Below are 18,079 nucleotides of genomic sequence, written 5' to 3'. Positions count from 1 at the left end.
ATCCTGCGGCGCATTCAGCAGTATCTCAACTTTTTTGTAAATCAATATCGTCTCGAATACGCCGAGTTTATTTACATCCAACTAGGTTAACTGTATCTTAAGCACGCCAGTATGACAGATTCATCCACGATTAACAATGATACGCCAGAATGTCCCAGCGACGCGGTATCTTTCCCGCTTCAGCATCTTCCTCCTGAATTGCGAGAGTTGGTCTGGGTGATGGCCGCCGAGCAGGCTGCAGACGCGTTCAGACACAAACATCCCGACTTCAACCGCTTCTAGTTCACTCGGCACAGGGCCCCCTATATTTGTTTCTCAGCGCACACGGTATATCGTCCAGGTAATCTCCATCCTTCCGTTGTACGGGACGTGCGAGATTTCTTCTGGCCGCTCTTCCTAACGAACACCGAGAGTCACGCAATCGTCAGCCGATATGTCTTGATGTTCCACCAACGAAGAAAAGCGCCCCAGCTCGCTCTCAATTTCGTCGATATATTCCCTCTAGAACCAGCTTTGCTTGACTACATCATCGAGTTCTCAAGACGATCGACTGAGTCACTAAGAATCAAAGCTGGCATAAAATCTAGTGTTCGATATCCCGGGGTGCTACAAACCGCTTTCGAGAGCCAGTTGGACGAAGTTACCACGGTCATGAACGTGTCGATTCGCGCTTCGATGTTCTTTAAACCCGAGACCAATCAAGCGCGTCTATTAATGCTGCTTCGATTTATAAACCTGAAGAGAGTGTACATCAATATGGGCGACAAGTGCTTCCACAATTAGAATAGCCTCCGTCACAACCAAATATGCGCATTCGTAATAATGAGCGAGTTCCGTAACGGCAAGCTCAGAATGAAGCACAACGACTTCGACAGCTTCTTCCAAGCGTACCGAGACCCGTGTGATAGGTCCGGCGCAAAATTCGGTGCTACGAAAGCATGGCAAGACGTGCAGGTATAGGAGCAGCAGGTCCTGCCCAATCTCCTCGAGGTGCTAGACGCATTAACTAAGAAAGACATCGAGTGCATCATCATCTACCCCCGCACTACGAAGGGCCCAGATCTCCTCCCAAGATTATAGTATCCTTGAAGGAAGTATCTGTTTGCTGAGGGGGCGTATCTTGGGACTGGAATAAGATATACGGACTGTATCACGTGGAGAACTTGTACGATGAGTGATGAGATCTTCTCTCGGGGTTCGTGGTGTTGAGAATTCTGCTTGTCCTCGTTTGATTGGCATGCTCTCTTTAGACATGCCAACTTGTGGTGGAATAGCACCCCAAACATTATAGGTAGATTACATCAGGTAGTCATGACCCTTAATGTTAATTAGTATCTTTAGGCGTATGGGATGATTCCCTTTAAAGCTGTGAAGGTAGACGGCTTCTACAGCTAGCTTAACAACACGATAAGAACGCTTCAGGAGCTTAGCGCTAAAGAAATAAACAAAAAGATGAATATTGCATGTGTCTTATCCATACAATAGCCTCTATGGAACCAAAGTCCTAAACCAGCCAGTCACTCTCCTTTTTCAACGATTCCTTCCAGCTCTCACCATCCAATCGCGAGAGCTGCTTAACGCTGTCGACGTCCTCGGCGCCAAAGTTGCCGTACAGATGCGGACATCCCTCAATCTCCCACGTCGTCGCGGAGTGAAACTTGGGGGCAAACCGGAGCTTAAGAACCCAGATAGACGTTGCCTCTTTGAAGAAGAGGTCTGCCGTTATGGGAATCTGGCAAGTGGTGTAAGCATGAAGTGCGGCGCGGTTATGGGGGGGATATGTACGATATATCTAATGTAGGTGGATGGCGCGCAAGGGAGAGGCGAGAGTCTGCGATCCCGTGTGCAGCTGAAGAGATACTTACTTGCGAACCGATACTCAAATGGACAAATCCATCTTTCTGGTCGAGCTCCGAGGGGGGATACTCGGATGGGATTGGCGATGGAGGTGCCGAAGGCACAATCTTGTATACGAATTCCGGTAGAGGCGATGGAGCCATTGCTAATATAATGAATTATAGACGATTCAGACGGGATGAGGCAAAAGTAAGACAATCTCCAACTTGCACTTCCATACTGAGGTATATAATTGAGCTTACTGTGGGTTCTGACAGCTGTCATACTTCTTACCACCTGTCAATATTCGTGATTTGTTAAGCGCCCGCTAGTAAAAAAAGGGGGGGATCAAAAGCTAGAGAGAGGTATACAATATAATATTGATGTTAGTATAATATACTGAACCGCCGCTTGCTGTTTGAAGAAGCTTGTTAGTAAAGTTGGTGTCTCCTACGCGAACGAATATACTCGTAGTAAGAAGTAGACCAAGACAAATTCAACCTAAGTATTACCAATACCCATTCGTTTTCATATTTTATTATATTGGTATATGCCTACGTATTTAGATATGCAGACTCGCATCAGCCTTGCTCTCTAAGTAGGGGCTTAGGATTTTATAGTCCTACTTCGCGTAACTAAGCTCCTCTCTCAGTCGTTTCTCCAATAAAGAGCTTGAGATCTCGCGTCAGGAGGAGTTGGCTAACTCTGCGTTATGTGATCATTACGCCGCCGTCCTATTATCATTCCTCCCAAATAGAAGCTTGCCCTGTTTAATCATACGTCTAGCTATGTATGGTTTCTAAATTCTAATAACATTGCTAGTTAATGTAAAACTTCAGTTTCTAGGAGTGGCTATTGATGGGTAAGGTTCCGCTGCGCTCATCCATCTCCCTCCCCAAATTGGATATCGCCCTCCCTAGGGGAAATCATTCTTATTGTGGCGGATAGGCCAAGAATGCCCGGGTGGCATAAAAGAGCTGACCCGTCGAAGAACGGAATCGATCGAACAGCATTTCTAGGGAACAGTCCCCAAAACATGGGACGAGCTCAGCAGCTGCTTTAAATGGTCCAGGTATCATTCCTGGTTGCCATGTTCACATTTCGCTAAGCCGAACTAATATTTTAACCTCATTTGTGTACTGTCGTATTTTCCCTATCCTTCTCTCCATCACTCTAAGTGGACAGGCATAATTAGTGAGTGTTTCATGTCCTAATAGGGCAGTACCGGCACCATGAGGTCTATCGACTCAGCCGTTTTTTCCATAATGACCAACCTAATTGTGGGAGTGTTGGCGGAAACTAGTGAGTTTCAAACATGCTATAGAATCGACGGTGCTGTTCTTCCGAATGCCGTCAGATGTGAAAACCCCGTGGATTATCTGCGAGAAGGGTGTACCGATTACTCGTGGAGTGATACAGCATGTTTTCAGGTCTGTCCGTGGTGTAAGTGTTGCCACGGCTCTTCATATGGGGTCATCCGAGTTAACATAGTGTTACGATTCCCCTCAAAGACGTATCAGCTACTACAGTTGAATCGGCGTCGCCCCCTACACTAGTCATTAGCACGGGCAGCGATATATCAACAGGGCTTCTTACAGGCGAAGCGACACGTACTGGGTCAATACCCCCGAGTCAATATACGAATGCCAGCGCAGGCCCTACAGAGAGCGGGAGTTCATCTACCAATGCCAACTTATCAACCGCACTAGGTGCAGCGGGATACCTTTGAAGGAGATTCCGACTTAAACGGAGAGGTGGAGTTAGTGGTTGGAATTAATCTCGCCATTTCAAACAACACTACCTCTTCGTGAAGGTACCTATCCTTTTAGGCCCGATACCTGTATGAGTGTGTTGACTCTGGGGTTCTAGAAATCTAGTATCTTGGAAATATTATACGACACAAATGAGTCACGAGTGGACGAGGAATTAATTTTACTGGTATATATTGATGGGCATCTACGCGACTCGATAATCTAGTACGGACGAGTTGTTTTCAGGGGCTGCACATGAATTAGGTACCTCTTAACGAAGTTGTAATGTAGAGAGGGGGGCAGGAGAGAATCCAGGATCCCTGTAATAAAAACGCAAGAGTGTTTGGCAGAGACTGCCTACCTACCTTTTAATGGCCAGTGTGAGTCAGAAGGAGCTGACTTTGCTATCGTGACATGTTGCTGCTTCCTGGTTTACGCTAAAAGACACAGTAGCACAGTACCTAGATTAAGTGGCTTGACTGGGAGGAGCGGTACAGAATGCGTCTGGCAGCTGCTCGTCACTGCCTGCTCAAGTGGGGTTGGTGACTACCTACCTAACCTAGGTGGTCATTGCTGCTCCCTAGCGTAGGAATTCTGCCACCGCTGACCGCCTCCGAGCACATATAAATAACTGGCTTCCCCTCCTCGCTTTAGGATTTTCCTTCTTTTCTTCTTTAGCTCTCTTTGCCTTTTGGCTTAGATCAAGTGTAGTATCTGTTCTTTTCAGTTTAATCTCTGAAAGAGTTCTACTTGAACTCAATCGTGATTATTCTTATTTTTGTATCGAGGGAGCGTATCCTCTGGGCTTGCCCATGATCGCACCCACCGTGTCCCTGGTATTACACTGCCTCCAGGCGACGCGAACACTTTTCGTTGCAATCTCTAGCTTGCCTAGGGTTGTGAGGAAGAGTTTTGATAGCAGTATTTATGCTGTGTTAGCAGCTCGTAGTAATTGTTCTGATGCCTGTATTGTAGAATTGATTGTAGCAATGAAATTTCGAACGCGACGAAGCTAGGTGGTGTTTTACGGCTTGCCTCATTCTGCGATGCTGTTCTAATGTTCTAATTTTTCGTAGCGTTGATGGTGAAATTGAAATACGCGTGAATGTTTGCTGTAATCTGTAAATCAAAGCAGTACATTTCCTAGTTTACTGGTCATTGAAATCGCGGCAGTCTACGTGCTACGTACATGTTTTCTCCATTTTGAAGTAAATACGCGATTTCAACGGCAGCGCTGTTTGGTGATCATCGAGGACGATTGATTGAATTGTAAAGCAAAGCAAGGACGGCAAGCATCATCGGGCTTTCCCGTTGTTTAGCCCTGCCCCTCATTGTCATAATAATCCCATTGAAAAACTTTTGACTCTTCACATTCTACCCAACGAACCTCAAAATGGCCGATAACGGTCCCTCTAATTTGATAGACCCGTCCATTTTCGAGTACCTCAAGGCTCATGGTGAGGAGGAGATCGAAGTTGGTGACAAGCTTCACCACATCACCTCTGCTCTCAATCGCCACATTTCAACCTGTCAAGGCTTTCTCAGCCGTATCCATTCGACCCCCGGCTCTAAGCGTGAGTACATATTAACATGATATACTATACACTTATGGTGGATTTCGTGCATCGCTGATACCTATTGTAGTGTTGCCTCTATTGAAGCAGGTTGAAGAGGATGGTATCAAGCCCGAGATCGAAAGCGTTGGCGAGCTAGCCCAGTTTGCGTCTAACTATCCTTACTACAAGTACTTCACCAGCCTTCTCTTTACACTGCTCAAATAGCTAACGAGAGAAAAGGTACAACCACAGGTGGTCCCGAAGCATCCAGAATGTTGTTGGTACCATCTTATTGACCGGCTGGCTGGGTGGTTTGGGGACCGAGTCACGCCCAGGCGAGCTTGGTCGTCTTCTGACTATCGAAGAGGTCGGGCAGCTTTTGAAAGGTATGTTTACTTCCTAACTGTCACACTGTCGCTGGTACTCATTCATCATATTCAGTACCCGTCAATCTCAAGGATAGAGATGCATTTCATATTACTATCGAGGAATACATCCTAGCCCTGACAGATATCACCGAGGAGCTCAGCCGGCTAGCTATGAACTCGGTAACAATGGGTGATATCGATCTGACGGTCAGAATCAGCAGCTTCATCAAGGACTTGTTTGCCGGCTTCCAGCTGCTCAACTTGAAGAACGATATCGTTCGAAAGCGAGTTGATGCCGTCAAGTACCACGTTAAGAAAGTTGAGGATGTTATCTACGATCTGTCACTTCGTAACTTGATCCCCAAGCATGACACCAGCTCTTGATTTGATGGCATGTCAACTTGAATTTCAACTTGAAGTAGTATATTCAAAATCAAATAACTGGCTACCTAGGTAAGGCATATTCATAGCAATACGAACCTTGCAATAGGCAATGTATTGATGTTTGATAATGGCTAGAGTTACGTGAGACTTCATAATAATTACCAAGTAACTAACACAATTCCCCTTATTTTATGGACCCGCACATTCGCACATTCGCATATTCGCATATCGACCATAACCTTAAAGTCCATACGAAGTACCTACACCTCATAATTGCGATAAGCAACGTTATCCATTACAGTTACACGTGACTGTAACAAAGTCCGTGCGTCAACCGTTTGGAAGGTAGCATCAATTTAGAAGCGCGACTTGACTGAAGTTAACTGTGCCGTTTAATTGTATATAAATATAATCAATAAACATCACATTTCTTTCATCCGATGATATATCACACCTAACTAAATCCATTATGCCTTCATCGGATTCAGTCGCCATCTCACCACCAGCTCAAAAAGCTAAGGTTGGTGAGATCTCCAAGGACAAGGATAAAGATGCTCAGACGCAACCTGTTCAGATCATAGCATCCTTGGAGGCTCAATTTGTTAGACACCTCCAGCCAGCCCTGCTCCTCTCCTTGCTCCTCGTCCGCTTCAAAGCTCTAGTGGCTGATCCGGTATCAGCCATGTCAAGCTCTCTTCCCGTGGTTGTAGCCATACAAGTCACATACGCCGTTGTGTGTCTGCCCGCTGTAGGCTCTCATGTTGCAAAGCCAGTTAAGAAGGCTCGACCCGGAGAGAAGAAGAAGGCTGGATTGGAGAGCACGGGACCAAACATAGCGGTTGTATGTTCTCCTTCTCCGTGAATGCTTCGTTTATAAGCTGACAATGTTCTTAGACAACACTTGTCGCCCTCATACTGTCAGCCATAGCAAGTGTGGCATTGCATGTTGTCCTTGTTCTCTTTGGTGCCCCTTTCTTAACCCACATCGAGAATACGTTCTTATGCTCGACGCATCTGTCCGTCTTAGGTCTTTTCCCATTGTTCTACACACGTGGTGTGTCGAGCAACGACTGGCATGAGATCCTGAGTGCCAGTGCCCCGTTCGACGAGGCTTTTGGGGGCCTCATCGGCGCCTGTGTAGGAGCTTGGCTCGGCGCCGTTCCTATTCCTCTGGACTGGGACCGGGAGTGGCAGAAGTGGCCTGTGACCATAGTTTGTGGGATTTATGCGGGCTACTTGGTTGGGAAGTTACTAGGAGGTACTGTGGCCCTCGCAAAGAGGCTTTCTTGACATCAGACTGGCAGAGCTTGTAGGCGGACTGTGTGCTCCACGGCAAGTATACATCGTCACCTGTACCATTGCCTCTAAGGGCTCGGCATCAATATTTCGTGGGGATTACTTAGTTTCCACCCAATCAACTAAATTCTAATCAGTACTGATCCTGAGGCTTTACTTTGTTCATCTCTACTACGTCTCCTTTACTTGATCTCACTCTGACTTACCCTTACTCTACCAATCCTATAACCTATATCCCATTAATGATATCCACCCCGAACCCTATACCCTGATATGAATTCACTTGGCGTAGTGCCCCTGCCGACTGCCTCACAGAACGTACCGGCAGAGTTCAAGATGGCCGAATCATGGGATGTCGAGAAGAAGCTTGCTGTCGCAATGGCCGTAATAACGGTCATAGCGAGGAACAACCGCAGAGACTTGCCCGCGATCCAGGTTGATTGGCAGGAGGTGGCGGATGTGGTAAACAAGGCCAAAGGCTATGGCCTCACCGCGGACGCCATAGGGTAAGTCACCTATACTTCTATACTAGTACCAATTCGTAATTACATTCTCTATCTCCAAGGGACTCCATCGCTAACTCCTTTTTTTTTTTTTTTTATATATAGTGATCATTTCATGAATGTCGTGTACAGCGGTTTCTTGGAGGAGGTTGGCCCCGAGCTTACCGGCCCGCCGGTTATCCCTCCTGGCCCTTATCTTCGTCCCCCCCATTCCAACCACTGGGGTTGGAAAAGCTTCATGGGTTCCCCACAACTACGGCTGCTTGTCTATCCTTATCCTCAGCCTCTGCCTCAAACCCGAGCTTTGACTACAAAGGGTATTGGCAAAAAAGGGAAGGATAAGAGTCCTACCAAGACCAAGGCCGTACAGAAACGCAAGGCCGCTGACGAGCCGGGCGGCTCGGGCGCTGTCGTGAAGAAAGCCCTACGAAACGACGATGGCGACGATGATGGCGCTGTTGCTGCTGGTGGCTTAGAGAGCTCACGTTCTTAGACCACTTGCTTAGTTCGAATTAAGAACGTTAGCCGGTCCTGCACTCGACGAGGAGGAAACCAGGCTGGTTAAGCTTTGCGTTCTTGTCATTAGGCTTGGTGGATTAAAGAGGACATTAGTTGCAGCAGTAGAAGATGTTGCGGTTCTAGCGGGAGAAAGAGTTTGTCATGATTCCTTTTTTCCCCTTCGCATTCACGATCAAGATACCCATATACGTAGGTACGCAGATAGTCAGTCAGTAGACTGATTTAAGGCTTCTATTCCGCAAACTTAGTATTTTCTCACGTATATTCCTATATATTTTTCCAAGTATAATGCGTAAACCACCCCTAAGTCGTTCATCTAGCCCGTTACACATCCGGCGCCGAGTGTAGGAAACCACTATATCTCCAAGAAACATGTTGCGTGAAAGGTCATCGCTATAAGGCGCTATTTATGTAAATGTCCATGTTCCTTATGATATTCCTCATCTCTGGCCATCCTAAAAATAAGTCTTCCTGTATATATCTCGAAGTCACCGAGTCGCATCGACTTGAATAACAGCAAAGCACCATTCTCATTATAAGAAAGTAGAATATACAGGCAGTTGGTATCTCTTAGTATAATCATATTGGCTACAAAACTTCGGCTTAGGGGTAACACTCACTATACGACGTGGTTGTGTTCAACAGAAACTGTGTGATAATGTTGGCTACAACTTTCGCATATCTCTAACAGCCTATAGACTATCGACTCTAGTATTATGCCAAGTTATAATATGACCCGTCAATATTTCATCATCGAAAGTAAGAGTATATGTACATTCCGCCTAGAATGTGCCCCCTAGTTTGACATATTAGCAACGGACATTTTTGAGAAGAGGGTAAACAGACAATTCTATTATACATCTTGTTAATAAGACAAGATCACTATATTCTTCAACCAACACACTCCCCCTTCCTATCTCTATCCCAAGTCCCCACCCCACGTCTTACGAAACTCTGCCATTAACCCCAAGGGATACGTAGGATAACCCAGTCCAAAGTCGAACTCAGGCTCACCCCCCATTAACTACCTAACTACCATATCTAAACATACTGACGTATATCGCCAGCCCTATCTCAAATATCTATATATCTATCTTTCATCCCCTCTTCCTGCCATTACCGTCTATACATAACCCAACGAAGCGACTCCTAAATACGAACGCGTAGAAGTAGAGCTGATACCCATTACTTACTTCCCCAACGCCTTCGGCACCTGTGTCCACGGCAACCCGTGTTTGAAGAGGTAAATATTCACGACGATCAACATGCCGAGTATATACCGCGTCCACTCGAAAACGCGCCATGCGCGCGCAGACAGAGGCACACCAGACGGCCTCCTACTAACCGCCGCGCCCTCATTTTTCACCTTCTCCTCCTCCGCGACGCGTTTAGCCACCTCAAGGAATAACTTAGGGTCGTCCGTAACCACGCCGTTGAGCCCGTTGCGCACACACCACTCCATACGGTCCTCATCATTCACGGTCCAGGAATGCAGCGGGTGTCCCGCCTCCTTCACCTCCCGGATGAAGCGCGCGCCGACAACCGGTAGCGCCAGGGAGTGGTATAACATACTAATCGACAGACTAGGCTCGTGCTTTGCCAGAGCCCGAGCATATGTGGTTGAGAAGCCTACGTGCGCGAGCGGATATTTAGGTAGGAATTCCTTGCTTAGCTTTACGTGTTCCGCCTATCTACGGTTTAGCACCAGGCCGGAGTGCGATTCTAGGAATGGATGAATGAATGGAGGATATGTAGGTAGGTAGGTAAGTATGCTTACAGTCCAGCAGCAGGGGAGCACCCTCTCGTGCCACGGCCGAATCCCCGGCACCGAATCCAGTGTTTCCGCCGTTCGCCGGATGATCGTGGCTGGGTCGTCGTCTCTCTACGAATTCTATAATCAGACAATAACTTTACATTTGCGCTACAATTGTAGTAATTATACACGAGAACCGAGTTTATTTACCTTGATGTCAAGCATGATCCAAATGTGCTGCAGCTCGGGCTGATTCAGATACTCCAGCAGCTCGACGAGCTGAGGCATAGGCTGCGGGGGCTCGCGCACCGTGCGCAATTTGCTCAAGGAACTCCAGTCGTGGTCCTTGACTTTGGAGTCGTCGCCGTAGCAGCGCTTAAGCTTAGGGTCGTGCATCAAGACGACAACGCCGTCCTTGGACAAATGCAGGTCGGTCTCGATAGCATGCGCGCCGGCCTCGACAGCGGCGCGGAACGCCAGCATCGTGTTTTCGGGAAACAGAGCCTTGTAGCCTCGGTGGGCTATGGCCTGCGGCGGACGGCGTGGTTCGGAGGTAGCATCGCGGGACCGGGGTGCGGGAATACCTGCTGCTTGTCGGGCACGGGAACCGTTAGCAAAGCCTTGGTTATGGGTCGGGGTTCTTGGCGAACCCGGGGTATATTCGGTATCCTCCCTTTAGGATAAAACATACCCGGCGTCTCGTTCTCAACGACGTGGCCGTCACGCTTTAACAACGGGGTCTGCTCATTAGACATGGTAGCAGCTGGCTTGACGTTCTTCCTAGCCATTGGCTGTTCGGAGACCAGTTGAAGGTGAAGATGGCTAAACCTATATGATATATCTAGGTCTAAACGTATTTGCTCGTTTGCCAAGGAAGGGAAAGCAAAGAATATGCAATCAACGGCTGGCGTCTACTATGTAAGTCTCTTTCTCTCAGGTGGGTTACAGTCACACCGTCGGAGGGCGGGGCAAGACTTCCGCTCAATCCGAGCAAACGCCAGTATGCGGCACGGATGTGGGATGGGATGTGATGTGAAGGGATTGTATTGTCTAATACCTAATACGGCACTTCGCACTTCGCAGGTAGCCGCAGATTACGGGTTTAGCTTATCTAAAAAAGCTTCTAAATCCCGAATCCCCGTTTCTAAAGTCGGTAATCCGTATCTCCTACCGTACCGTAGCAACGGCTTTTACGTTACGTACTTCTATGTAGGTACCGGTGTATCCGTACCTACATCCAACCAGCCTGAATACACTGTATACCTATATGATACAAACATTATCATCACATGCCACATGCAAAAGACACAAATACTTCCCATCTTTCTTTTTCTCTTCTTCCTAATCAACTTAACTCGTGGGGCCGACCTGCTCCGTCGCACCCCGTATATATATATATAAATACCTAACTAGCTTTTACAATAAGCGTGGGAAGATACATAGAAAAAAAGGTGGCATATGTAGACAGGTGAGTATATCAACAGACCAAATATAGACCAATATAGACCAATATATCCCATAGGCACGAGCTCCAACCATAGATAACCCAAATGCCGCATATAAAACAACGCCAAAAGCGTTCTGATCGCCTTGAACACCTGGAAGTCATTGTCCCGCCGTCGCGTGGTTCTCACGACCACGCGACTCGTAACCAATCCCGCCATATAAATTTGTCCCTTCTCTTCTCTTCTATATCGACGCCACGTACCAAGGAAACGGATCTTACAGATCGTGGATAACAGAATCCTCGCCGGCTACCCCGCCTCCGATATTTGACATGCTCGTGTCATCTCGCGAGAAATTACATCCCTAAATTCAACTCAAGACCGTCCAGAACTAGGTTATTGTCGTGACTCGTCCGCGGCGGCGGCATTAACCCGCCTTGGTAGTCCTCGCTCCCCATCCTGAGGTACATCTCGCTCGATGCGAGATCATCCCCGGAGCTGAGACTGTCATCACTGATGCTGAGTACGCTCTGAGGTGCCCCCGGATTAGTCGTTAGTTCGCCAATATTGAAGCCAGAAAGGTCCCACGACTCTGGAGACCATTCGCCCATAGTACCTGCACTGGTTGGTGTCTCCGTAAGTGACAAGGCTGGTCCTCCGTATATCGCGTCGTATACATTGATCTGGCCTCCGTCCATTGCGCCGAGCAATGCTTCCCACTCTGATATCGATACACCACCACTTGAGCCGCCCTTATTAGCTACTTGATTTGGGTTATATGGCTGGGGGCGTTGATGTTGGCTATGAGCCAACGACTGCGAGGGATTTCGAGTTTGATTCGGCGGCGAAGACTGCTGCGTCTCAGTTTGCGCATCGTTGAGTGAGAGGTAATCTAGATTTCGCTGTTTAGATCTGTGACCCGGCGACATACGCATCATCGTTTGCTGAATTTGGGATATCGAGAATCGGTGATCGCGCCGGGGCATTGCCTGTTCTGCACTCATATCAAGTGATGCACGTGATTGCGTGCGATGTATTTCTTGCCGGGTAGTTTGAGTATTAGGTATGGCTATACGGCGTAGTTTTTCTTGCTGAGATAACAGGTCCGTCTCGCTCATAGCCGCGCCGGCAAGTCGGCCGGCACTGTAAGGCGATTTCTTCCTCGAGACATTCAATAACGGGGATGTCCTTGATGGGGGAGCAGCCATGGCCGTATCAGGACTGGTCCGCATTGACGTGGATTGAGATGGTACATCGATAGTGACAAGCGTTGATGCGACTCGTTTCAGGTCGTAAGAGCCGGGAGCTTTCGTTTTAAGTAGCATCTTGAGAACGCTGTTGACAAGTCGTTCAACATCTTTCATAATCTTGCTCTCGTGTTTCAATTCCAAGCTTTGGTAAAGTAAGCTCGTCCCACACAGAACAAGAACGTCTGTCTTATTTAGGCAGAACGTGAATGACATACTTCGCTCCTCTAAGAGTTCAATGATCTGCACGATGTGCTTGCTGGACTCTCCGACCGTGATAAGAGCTGACGCAGCCTTGACTCCCAAGGTAGAGCCCACTGCAGGGCGATGAATAAGTCCCCGGACATAGTAGTATGCCAATGCCTATCAAGATCAGCCTTTACTTCATTAACTAGCACATATTTTCATCCACATACCAGAATTGGGGATCTACTCCCAGTGATATCTGTTGATGGTTTGTCTTGGGCAAAGTTTAGCCTGAGGTGAGCAGGCAGGTTCTCATACCAATCTGAGAGATCTGCGTCCAGCGCTGAAATTTGTTGTAACGATAATTCGTAAGATGTAGCGGCCGGGTATATCTTTTCAAGCACATTTGCAAGAATTCGGGAAACTCTGAATAACGCTAAAGCACTAGATAGCCTCGTATATTCTCCTGGTAGAGTGGGTTGAAAACCCTTCTCCGTAACGTATTCATCGTCGGTATCTGACGGATACTCGGCGTGGATGTCATCTTCCTTCAGCAACTTGGGAAGGCCAAGCATAGCAGCAGAAAAGCTAGGGGGCTATTAGTCAACCGCCAAGCGATATCGGATAGATAACGACTTACCAATCGAGTGTATACAACGTCCAGAAGACTTTCTTTCGTGTCTCAATCGTAAGAGCGCCGAATGAGAATCTTTTCTGGCTTTGATGTAACCCCAATCTATGGGATAGACCAACCGCAACACCTTTGTAGTGCTGCAACCGCTTGTAATCGGCTCTGATAGTGCAATAGATCAGAGCCAATACTAGACACTGCAGTGTAATCATCGTGTTATCCATGATGATTGCGTCAAGGGCCTTTTGCCACTGGGCTTCGCAGGCGGTTATCTGCTCCATATCTGGTGCGTCACTTGAAAGAGCGGCGATACTGAAGACGAGGTAAAGCTGGGCGAGCTTATGGTTGTTTTTCACCTTCTCCGAGTCGGCAACAAATTCTTCGTATAACCGGAGAAATGTCGGTTTGTGAAGCACAGGAAAGAGTGGCGCCCATTCCTGGAAATAAACATTTACACATCTATCCGAAAATAGGCGAGGTGGTACTCTCATCGACTGAGGGGGCTGTTTAGCAACCAGAGGGTAGCATCCTTGGATGTGAAGGAAAGCCTCAGGGTTGAAGTCAGAACATGGCTTTCCGTTCTCCTGAAGCTTGCGCTTGAAAGATTCTAGAAATATAGTTAGATAGATATTTCTCATTAGCACGAGGTAGATGATACGCTTACCAATAAAACCACGCCCGCTCGATGGCCCCATGAAATATGAGTCCGAATTCTCGACACCAAGTAATAATGGAGAGGCCTGCACACGGAAAGTATCTTCTTTTGGTGGCGAGTTAGGATCCCTTCTCTGTTCCGTCATTCTCGGGCTTCCGGCGGCTCCCATAGATGGTTGGCGATGATCATGCATTCTCGACAGCATATCGATCTTTTCGTCTTTCTCATCCAACAAATCCTTCAGTTCCCTCACTTCGGATTCCAACTGCCTCACTCGTTCTTCAAGCGATTCTGTATAACCTCGAGGAAATGCACGCCGACTGAGTTTGTCACTAGTGCGACATTCGAATCCGACATTGGCGCATTGCGAGCAACAGGGACGGATACCATCGCAACGGATCTTCTTACTTCGGCACCTATTATCGTCTTAGTAAGAGATATCAGAGAATAACTACCGGAATATCCTCTTCCGCTTCACATACCTATCACAGGCTTGGGCGATGCGGCTCTGTGAGCTGGTGCCCACCTTAATCACCTTCATAGGTAGAATTCCAGGCATTTTGACGGTGAATTTATTTTGTTACAAGGCGATCCCGTCGATAGAATGTGTTCGCGTCAAATCCAGCACCCAGTTCCCCATTCCATGGATATCGGTATCGGTATCGGTCGGTCTCTCGTTAACGCCGATTGCGTAAGTCAGCAATTTACCAGGAATCGCGAAAATTGCTCATCTCTTGCTGCCTAGCCACGTGCAAGCCCAGGGGAGGCCGTGTCGTAATGAAACCCGCTTGGACGCAAACTTGCTATGACCTAGTGTTCGTCGGTAGTATAGGTTGGCGCGTGGTAGATATATTCGTCGGTAGGAGGAATAGGCGGAGAGATATGGAAAAGTAAGAAAAGCAAAAGGTGACAGGATTGAGGATGCGTGGGGACAGGAATATTAGTGGAGGGAAGGGCAAGAAACGGAAGCACCAATGCCCGCTACTCCAGATGGATTTTAGAGATCGGCGGGGTACTGTACTAAATTGGCGTGCGCTAATGAATCTGGGGGACGAGGGGAAACGCTTTTTTAGGGCAGGAAAGGGAGGAAAGTAAGTACAAGTTGAACAGGTGTTGCAGCATCCAATAGCTAAAAACTATTAGATCAGGTTTTTATGCCCGATAATCTTTAGCTCGAGAGGCTAGAACGGTATAGTAGTAGAATGATGAATAAGAGGGAAAGAACCGGGAGTATGGTTACCTATTAACCCGAGAGGAGATTAAGTAATGTGGTAACAATTAAGGAGAATAGAGAATAGGCAGGTAGGTACCTAGTTAGTTAATAAGAGTCACTTATGCTAACTACCTGTTATAAGTTGAAAGTGGCAACTTGAAAGTTCTATTTTATGATAAGTACCACCTACATACCTACATATATATAATATGTCACGACTGATCACGAGTTGCCATTTCGTTCCGGCTAGAACAAAAGTTGTCTGAATGCCGAAATCGAAAGGAACCTGGGTGCATAGATGTGTTAGCTAGAGCAGGCATCCCCGGCTTACTGACATGATTATGTATGTAAAGACAAAACGTTGAGAGACTTAACTTCCAACCTACATCATCCTTCACTCCAACGTGCCTTTCCCATCCTAGCATTGGTGCACTAGCCATGCAAGAAAGGTCCATCACGCACGTAACTATGAAAGGCCCAAAGTAATGAAGCAACAATGGTTGGCTAGAGATGCCAATATTGGTGTGGATACCACAACTGCATGCATTAGGACGCTAAAGGGCTCGTGAACTTTCCATTCTTTATTCCTAAGTCCCTAAAAAAGCCCCTAAGACAGTCTAGTCCATGATGTTCTCGACTCCAGGGCTTGGCACGCCATGGCCAAACAACGAAACAATGACACCACTTGTGCCACCATCGTAGTTAGCTCCCCGAGTTCAAAGAGGCACAGCAAGGCCAATGCTTCTGGGATTCCGAAATATCAGCCATCCCCATTCCCTTTTATCTGGGGAATTACCCCAGGTTTCTATGTTCCCCAGATACGCGAGGCCGCTTCACACATGGCGACGGTCCACCTGCTCCTAGCCTACGTATGTATATGTAATAAGTACGTATAACAAATGTGTAGGTATACACCAAGCAGTAGGCAGTTTCGGTGTGTTATTGTACCTAAGATATGAAATACCTACCTAAATTGTGGATGGCCGCAAATCATAGACTTATCCTTGGGTACCTAAGTTACTCCAAAATACAGATGCAAAATACTGCCCTATCCAACTAGTCAATAGTTGATACATATATGTATGTACCTAGGTAGATATGGTAGGCTCTGTTGTGGGCTGTTCACGAGCGAGGTGCAACTGTCTATATGTAGAACCCGCATATTCCCGTAGCTATAGGCCGGCGCCGTTCAGTACCGAGGTACTTACATAGATATATCCCACGTTTTCGAGTCCTACCACGCCATCCCCGTCGCACTGCTCGATCGCTGCAGCTCTCGGAATGGTCGTGACCGCCGCCAAGACACCCTCCCTGCGCCAACCGACGAGTTCCTATATCCTACCTATATGCAGTGCGACACTTGAAGTAGACGCTGATGTACCAGAGCTACGCTGCAAAGGTTAATAACCCGGTTAGTTAGCGACTCTTAGTATTATCTCTGGGAGTCGAGACAACGTAAGGAGTGTAACACTAAAGCTAGATGGTACTTGGTGACTACTTACTACATGTAGGGTATAGTAGAAACCCCTTTAGTCATTGACTATACGTTAGAGGCATCATACTAACCTCTATCTACCATAGTAACCATTCGATCTCTACCGGCTTACTAAATCAGCTTCGAAATTCTCGGCCCGTTACTCTGAAGTAGAGGAGTGCCTAACCTAGTATTGGGAAAATTAACGATTCGTCTTCCTACTTAATAGCCGTGATCTCCCAGCAATATCTTGATAGAGCTAACGGAGGCTTATTAAATCGGCCTTTCTATCCAGAATGCGCGACTCAGTCTATGCTTGCCCCCGCAGAACAAACGATCGGCAAACATATAAGCCAAAGACCTTGTTTTTTCCACAGGAACTTCATCTATCAGGATTTCTGATACAGTTACAATCTAAATTCTAAATGGAATTGTGAAAGAATCTGCATTCTGTCGATCTAAAGCCGCTCTAAGATGAGCGAAATTCGAACCCGGCCATTAAAGGGGCCATCAAGGCATCCCAACCCCATGCTCATGATCGGTTTGAACGCAGTGATAGGCGTGAAAGGACAGGCGATAAATTTTCATCCAAATAACTCTCTAACATACGGCCCGTTTTAGGAGTTCATCTTCAAGGAAACAACTCTTTTCTACATGGGGATGCCACATGGAGGGTGTCTCGTGCGGCTGTAGTAGAGCCACCACCGGTTAAAAGCACCTACGTCGTGGATAAATCGGCAAGGGAGATCATGGTACAGAGTGCTGGGCCTTTTCATGTAAGGAACAGGACTCGTATGCGGATATAATTGCTTGTATAAAGGGAGTACCGACCGTATGCAACTTGGGATTGGCTCAGGGTTCTCGGACCGAATTATAAGCCCAAAGGGTCCTCTACGTCCGCTAGTCACACTTCGTATATTGCTTCTTATCATTATACAGTTGATCAACGGTAAGTAAGTTCACCTTTGAACTTCTTATGATGCCCAACGGTCCTTAGATATGAACGGATTGATCACGTCAACCATCTTGTTCTTGATTCTCTAACGAGGTAGCTAGCTCATCAAAAGTGCTAGTCCCATGATGTCATGCCACATCTGCAAGAAGCTGCTTAGGTCTGTAGCAATTAAGCTGCATCCTAATCTTACCATGCAAATACATTAAATACGCTGCCAATGTGGGCCGTACCATGTCTGCAAGAATAATCTATTGACTGCCGTATAATCCGAAGCAGCAGGGACGGGGACGGCATTCGGAGACGTGCA

General features: G+C 47.2%; 9 protein-coding genes across 9 annotated transcripts; 5 read left to right on the top strand and 4 right to left on the bottom strand.

Moving 5' to 3' along the window:
- Positions 1–111: 111 nt before the first annotated feature.
- On the top strand, positions 112–783 carry F4813DRAFT_384156 (uncharacterized protein; the record flags this gene model as incomplete). The annotated part of the gene is made up of 2 exons (XM_049246035.1): positions 112–245; positions 297–783. The coding sequence occupies 2 exons, from the start codon at positions 112–114 to the stop codon at positions 781–783; spliced, it is 621 nt and encodes a 206-aa protein (XP_049104536.1).
- Positions 784–1,504: 721 nt separating this feature from the next.
- F4813DRAFT_384155 (uncharacterized protein) lies at positions 1,505–2,000 on the bottom strand (the record flags this gene model as incomplete). The annotated part of the gene is made up of 2 exons (XM_049246034.1): positions 1,505–1,732; positions 1,866–2,000. The coding sequence occupies 2 exons, from the start codon at positions 1,998–2,000 to the stop codon at positions 1,505–1,507; spliced, it is 363 nt and encodes a 120-aa protein (XP_049104535.1).
- A 1,068-nt stretch (positions 2,001–3,068) lies between these two features.
- On the top strand, positions 3,069–3,565 carry F4813DRAFT_384154 (uncharacterized protein; the record flags this gene model as incomplete). The annotated part of the gene is made up of 2 exons (XM_049246033.1): positions 3,069–3,279; positions 3,348–3,565. The coding sequence occupies 2 exons, from the start codon at positions 3,069–3,071 to the stop codon at positions 3,563–3,565; spliced, it is 429 nt and encodes a 142-aa protein (XP_049104534.1).
- A 1,178-nt stretch (positions 3,566–4,743) lies between these two features.
- Positions 4,744–6,286, top strand: F4813DRAFT_341122 (Translin). The gene is made up of 4 exons (XM_049241270.1): positions 4,744–5,161; positions 5,232–5,331; positions 5,384–5,529; positions 5,585–6,286. The coding sequence occupies exons 1-4, from the start codon at positions 4,981–4,983 to the stop codon at positions 5,893–5,895; spliced, it is 738 nt and encodes a 245-aa protein (XP_049104533.1). The 5' UTR covers positions 4,744–4,980; the 3' UTR covers positions 5,896–6,286.
- On the top strand, positions 6,164–7,325 carry F4813DRAFT_2711 (GPI biosynthesis protein family Pig-F-domain-containing protein). Its single transcript, XM_049240373.1, has 2 exons — positions 6,164–6,736; positions 6,790–7,325. The coding sequence occupies exons 1-2, from the start codon at positions 6,365–6,367 to the stop codon at positions 7,183–7,185; spliced, it is 768 nt and encodes a 255-aa protein (XP_049104532.1). The 5' UTR covers positions 6,164–6,364; the 3' UTR covers positions 7,186–7,325.
- A 1,508-nt stretch (positions 7,326–8,833) lies between these two features.
- Positions 8,834–11,004, bottom strand: F4813DRAFT_341117 (PLC-like phosphodiesterase). Its single transcript, XM_049241269.1, has 5 exons — positions 10,658–11,004; positions 10,177–10,553; positions 9,991–10,095; positions 9,060–9,900; positions 8,834–9,009 (listed from the first exon to the last, which is right to left on the bottom strand). The coding sequence occupies exons 1-4, from the start codon at positions 10,752–10,754 to the stop codon at positions 9,403–9,405; spliced, it is 1,077 nt and encodes a 358-aa protein (XP_049104531.1). The 5' UTR covers positions 10,755–11,004; the 3' UTR covers positions 8,834–9,009; positions 9,060–9,402.
- F4813DRAFT_2658 (uncharacterized protein) lies at positions 10,647–11,618 on the top strand. The gene has a single exon (XM_049240313.1). It carries the CDS (start codon positions 10,858–10,860, stop codon positions 11,365–11,367), a length of 510 nt encoding a protein of 169 aa, XP_049104530.1. The 5' UTR covers positions 10,647–10,857; the 3' UTR covers positions 11,368–11,618.
- On the bottom strand, positions 11,376–11,745 carry F4813DRAFT_341116 (uncharacterized protein; the record flags this gene model as incomplete). Its single annotated transcript, XM_049241268.1, has 2 exons — positions 11,376–11,655; positions 11,693–11,745. The coding sequence occupies 2 exons, from the start codon at positions 11,743–11,745 to the stop codon at positions 11,376–11,378; spliced, it is 333 nt and encodes a 110-aa protein (XP_049104529.1).
- On the bottom strand, positions 11,568–14,870 carry F4813DRAFT_2638 (fungal-specific transcription factor domain-containing protein). The gene is made up of 5 exons (XM_049240290.1): positions 14,613–14,870; positions 14,140–14,546; positions 13,485–14,082; positions 13,075–13,432; positions 11,568–13,021 (listed from the first exon to the last, which is right to left on the bottom strand). The coding sequence occupies exons 1-5, from the start codon at positions 14,687–14,689 to the stop codon at positions 11,768–11,770; spliced, it is 2,694 nt and encodes an 897-aa protein (XP_049104528.1). The 5' UTR covers positions 14,690–14,870; the 3' UTR covers positions 11,568–11,767.
- Between the last annotated feature and the right edge of the window lie 3,209 nt (positions 14,871–18,079).

Source organism: Daldinia decipiens, assembly GCF_022478715.1.
Source record: "Daldinia decipiens strain CBS 113046 unplaced genomic scaffold F4813scaffold_1, whole genome shotgun sequence".
Taxonomy (NCBI): domain Eukaryota; kingdom Fungi; phylum Ascomycota; class Sordariomycetes; order Xylariales; family Hypoxylaceae; genus Daldinia; species Daldinia decipiens.
This window is presented reverse-complemented; position numbering and strand designations above follow the sequence as displayed.

What these genes read in the sequence shown, in the direction of transcription:
- F4813DRAFT_341117 (XM_049241269.1), bottom strand. Translation starts at nt 10,754, where the DNA reads ATGGCTAGGAAGAACGTCAAGCCAGCTGCTACCATGTCTAATGAGCAG. An exon ending in CGTTGAGAACGAGACGCCGG is followed by an intron (nt 10,554 to 10,657) that starts GTATGTTTTATC and finishes CCCGACAAGCAG; the next exon opens with CAGGTATTCCCGCACCCCGG. An exon ending in GGATCATGCTTGACATCAAG is followed by an intron (nt 10,096 to 10,176) that starts GTAAATAAACTC and finishes TAGAATTCGTAG; the next exon opens with AGAGACGACGACCCAGCCAC.
- F4813DRAFT_2638 (XM_049240290.1), bottom strand. Translation starts at nt 14,689, where the DNA reads ATGCCTGGAATTCTACCTATGAAGGTGATTAAGGTGGGCACCAGCTCA. An exon ending in ATCGCCCAAGCCTGTGATAG is followed by an intron (nt 14,547 to 14,612) that starts GTATGTGAAGCG and finishes AGACGATAATAG; the next exon opens with GTGCCGAAGTAAGAAGATCC. An exon ending in GGAGTAGATCCCCAATTCTG is followed by an intron (nt 13,022 to 13,074) that starts GTATGTGGATGA and finishes TGATCTTGATAG; the next exon opens with GCATTGGCATACTACTATGT.
- F4813DRAFT_341122 (XM_049241270.1), top strand. Translation starts at nt 4,981, where the DNA reads ATGGCCGATAACGGTCCCTCTAATTTGATAGACCCGTCCATTTTCGAG. An exon ending in TTCGACCCCCGGCTCTAAGC is followed by an intron (nt 5,162 to 5,231) that starts GTGAGTACATAT and finishes TACCTATTGTAG; the next exon opens with TGTTGCCTCTATTGAAGCAG. An exon ending in GGTCGGGCAGCTTTTGAAAG is followed by an intron (nt 5,530 to 5,584) that starts GTATGTTTACTT and finishes CATCATATTCAG; the next exon opens with TACCCGTCAATCTCAAGGAT.
- F4813DRAFT_2711 (XM_049240373.1), top strand. Translation starts at nt 6,365, where the DNA reads ATGCCTTCATCGGATTCAGTCGCCATCTCACCACCAGCTCAAAAAGCT. An exon ending in CGGGACCAAACATAGCGGTT is followed by an intron (nt 6,737 to 6,789) that starts GTATGTTCTCCT and finishes CAATGTTCTTAG; the next exon opens with ACAACACTTGTCGCCCTCAT.
- F4813DRAFT_2658 (XM_049240313.1), top strand. Translation starts at nt 10,858, where the DNA reads ATGCAATCAACGGCTGGCGTCTACTATGTAAGTCTCTTTCTCTCAGGT.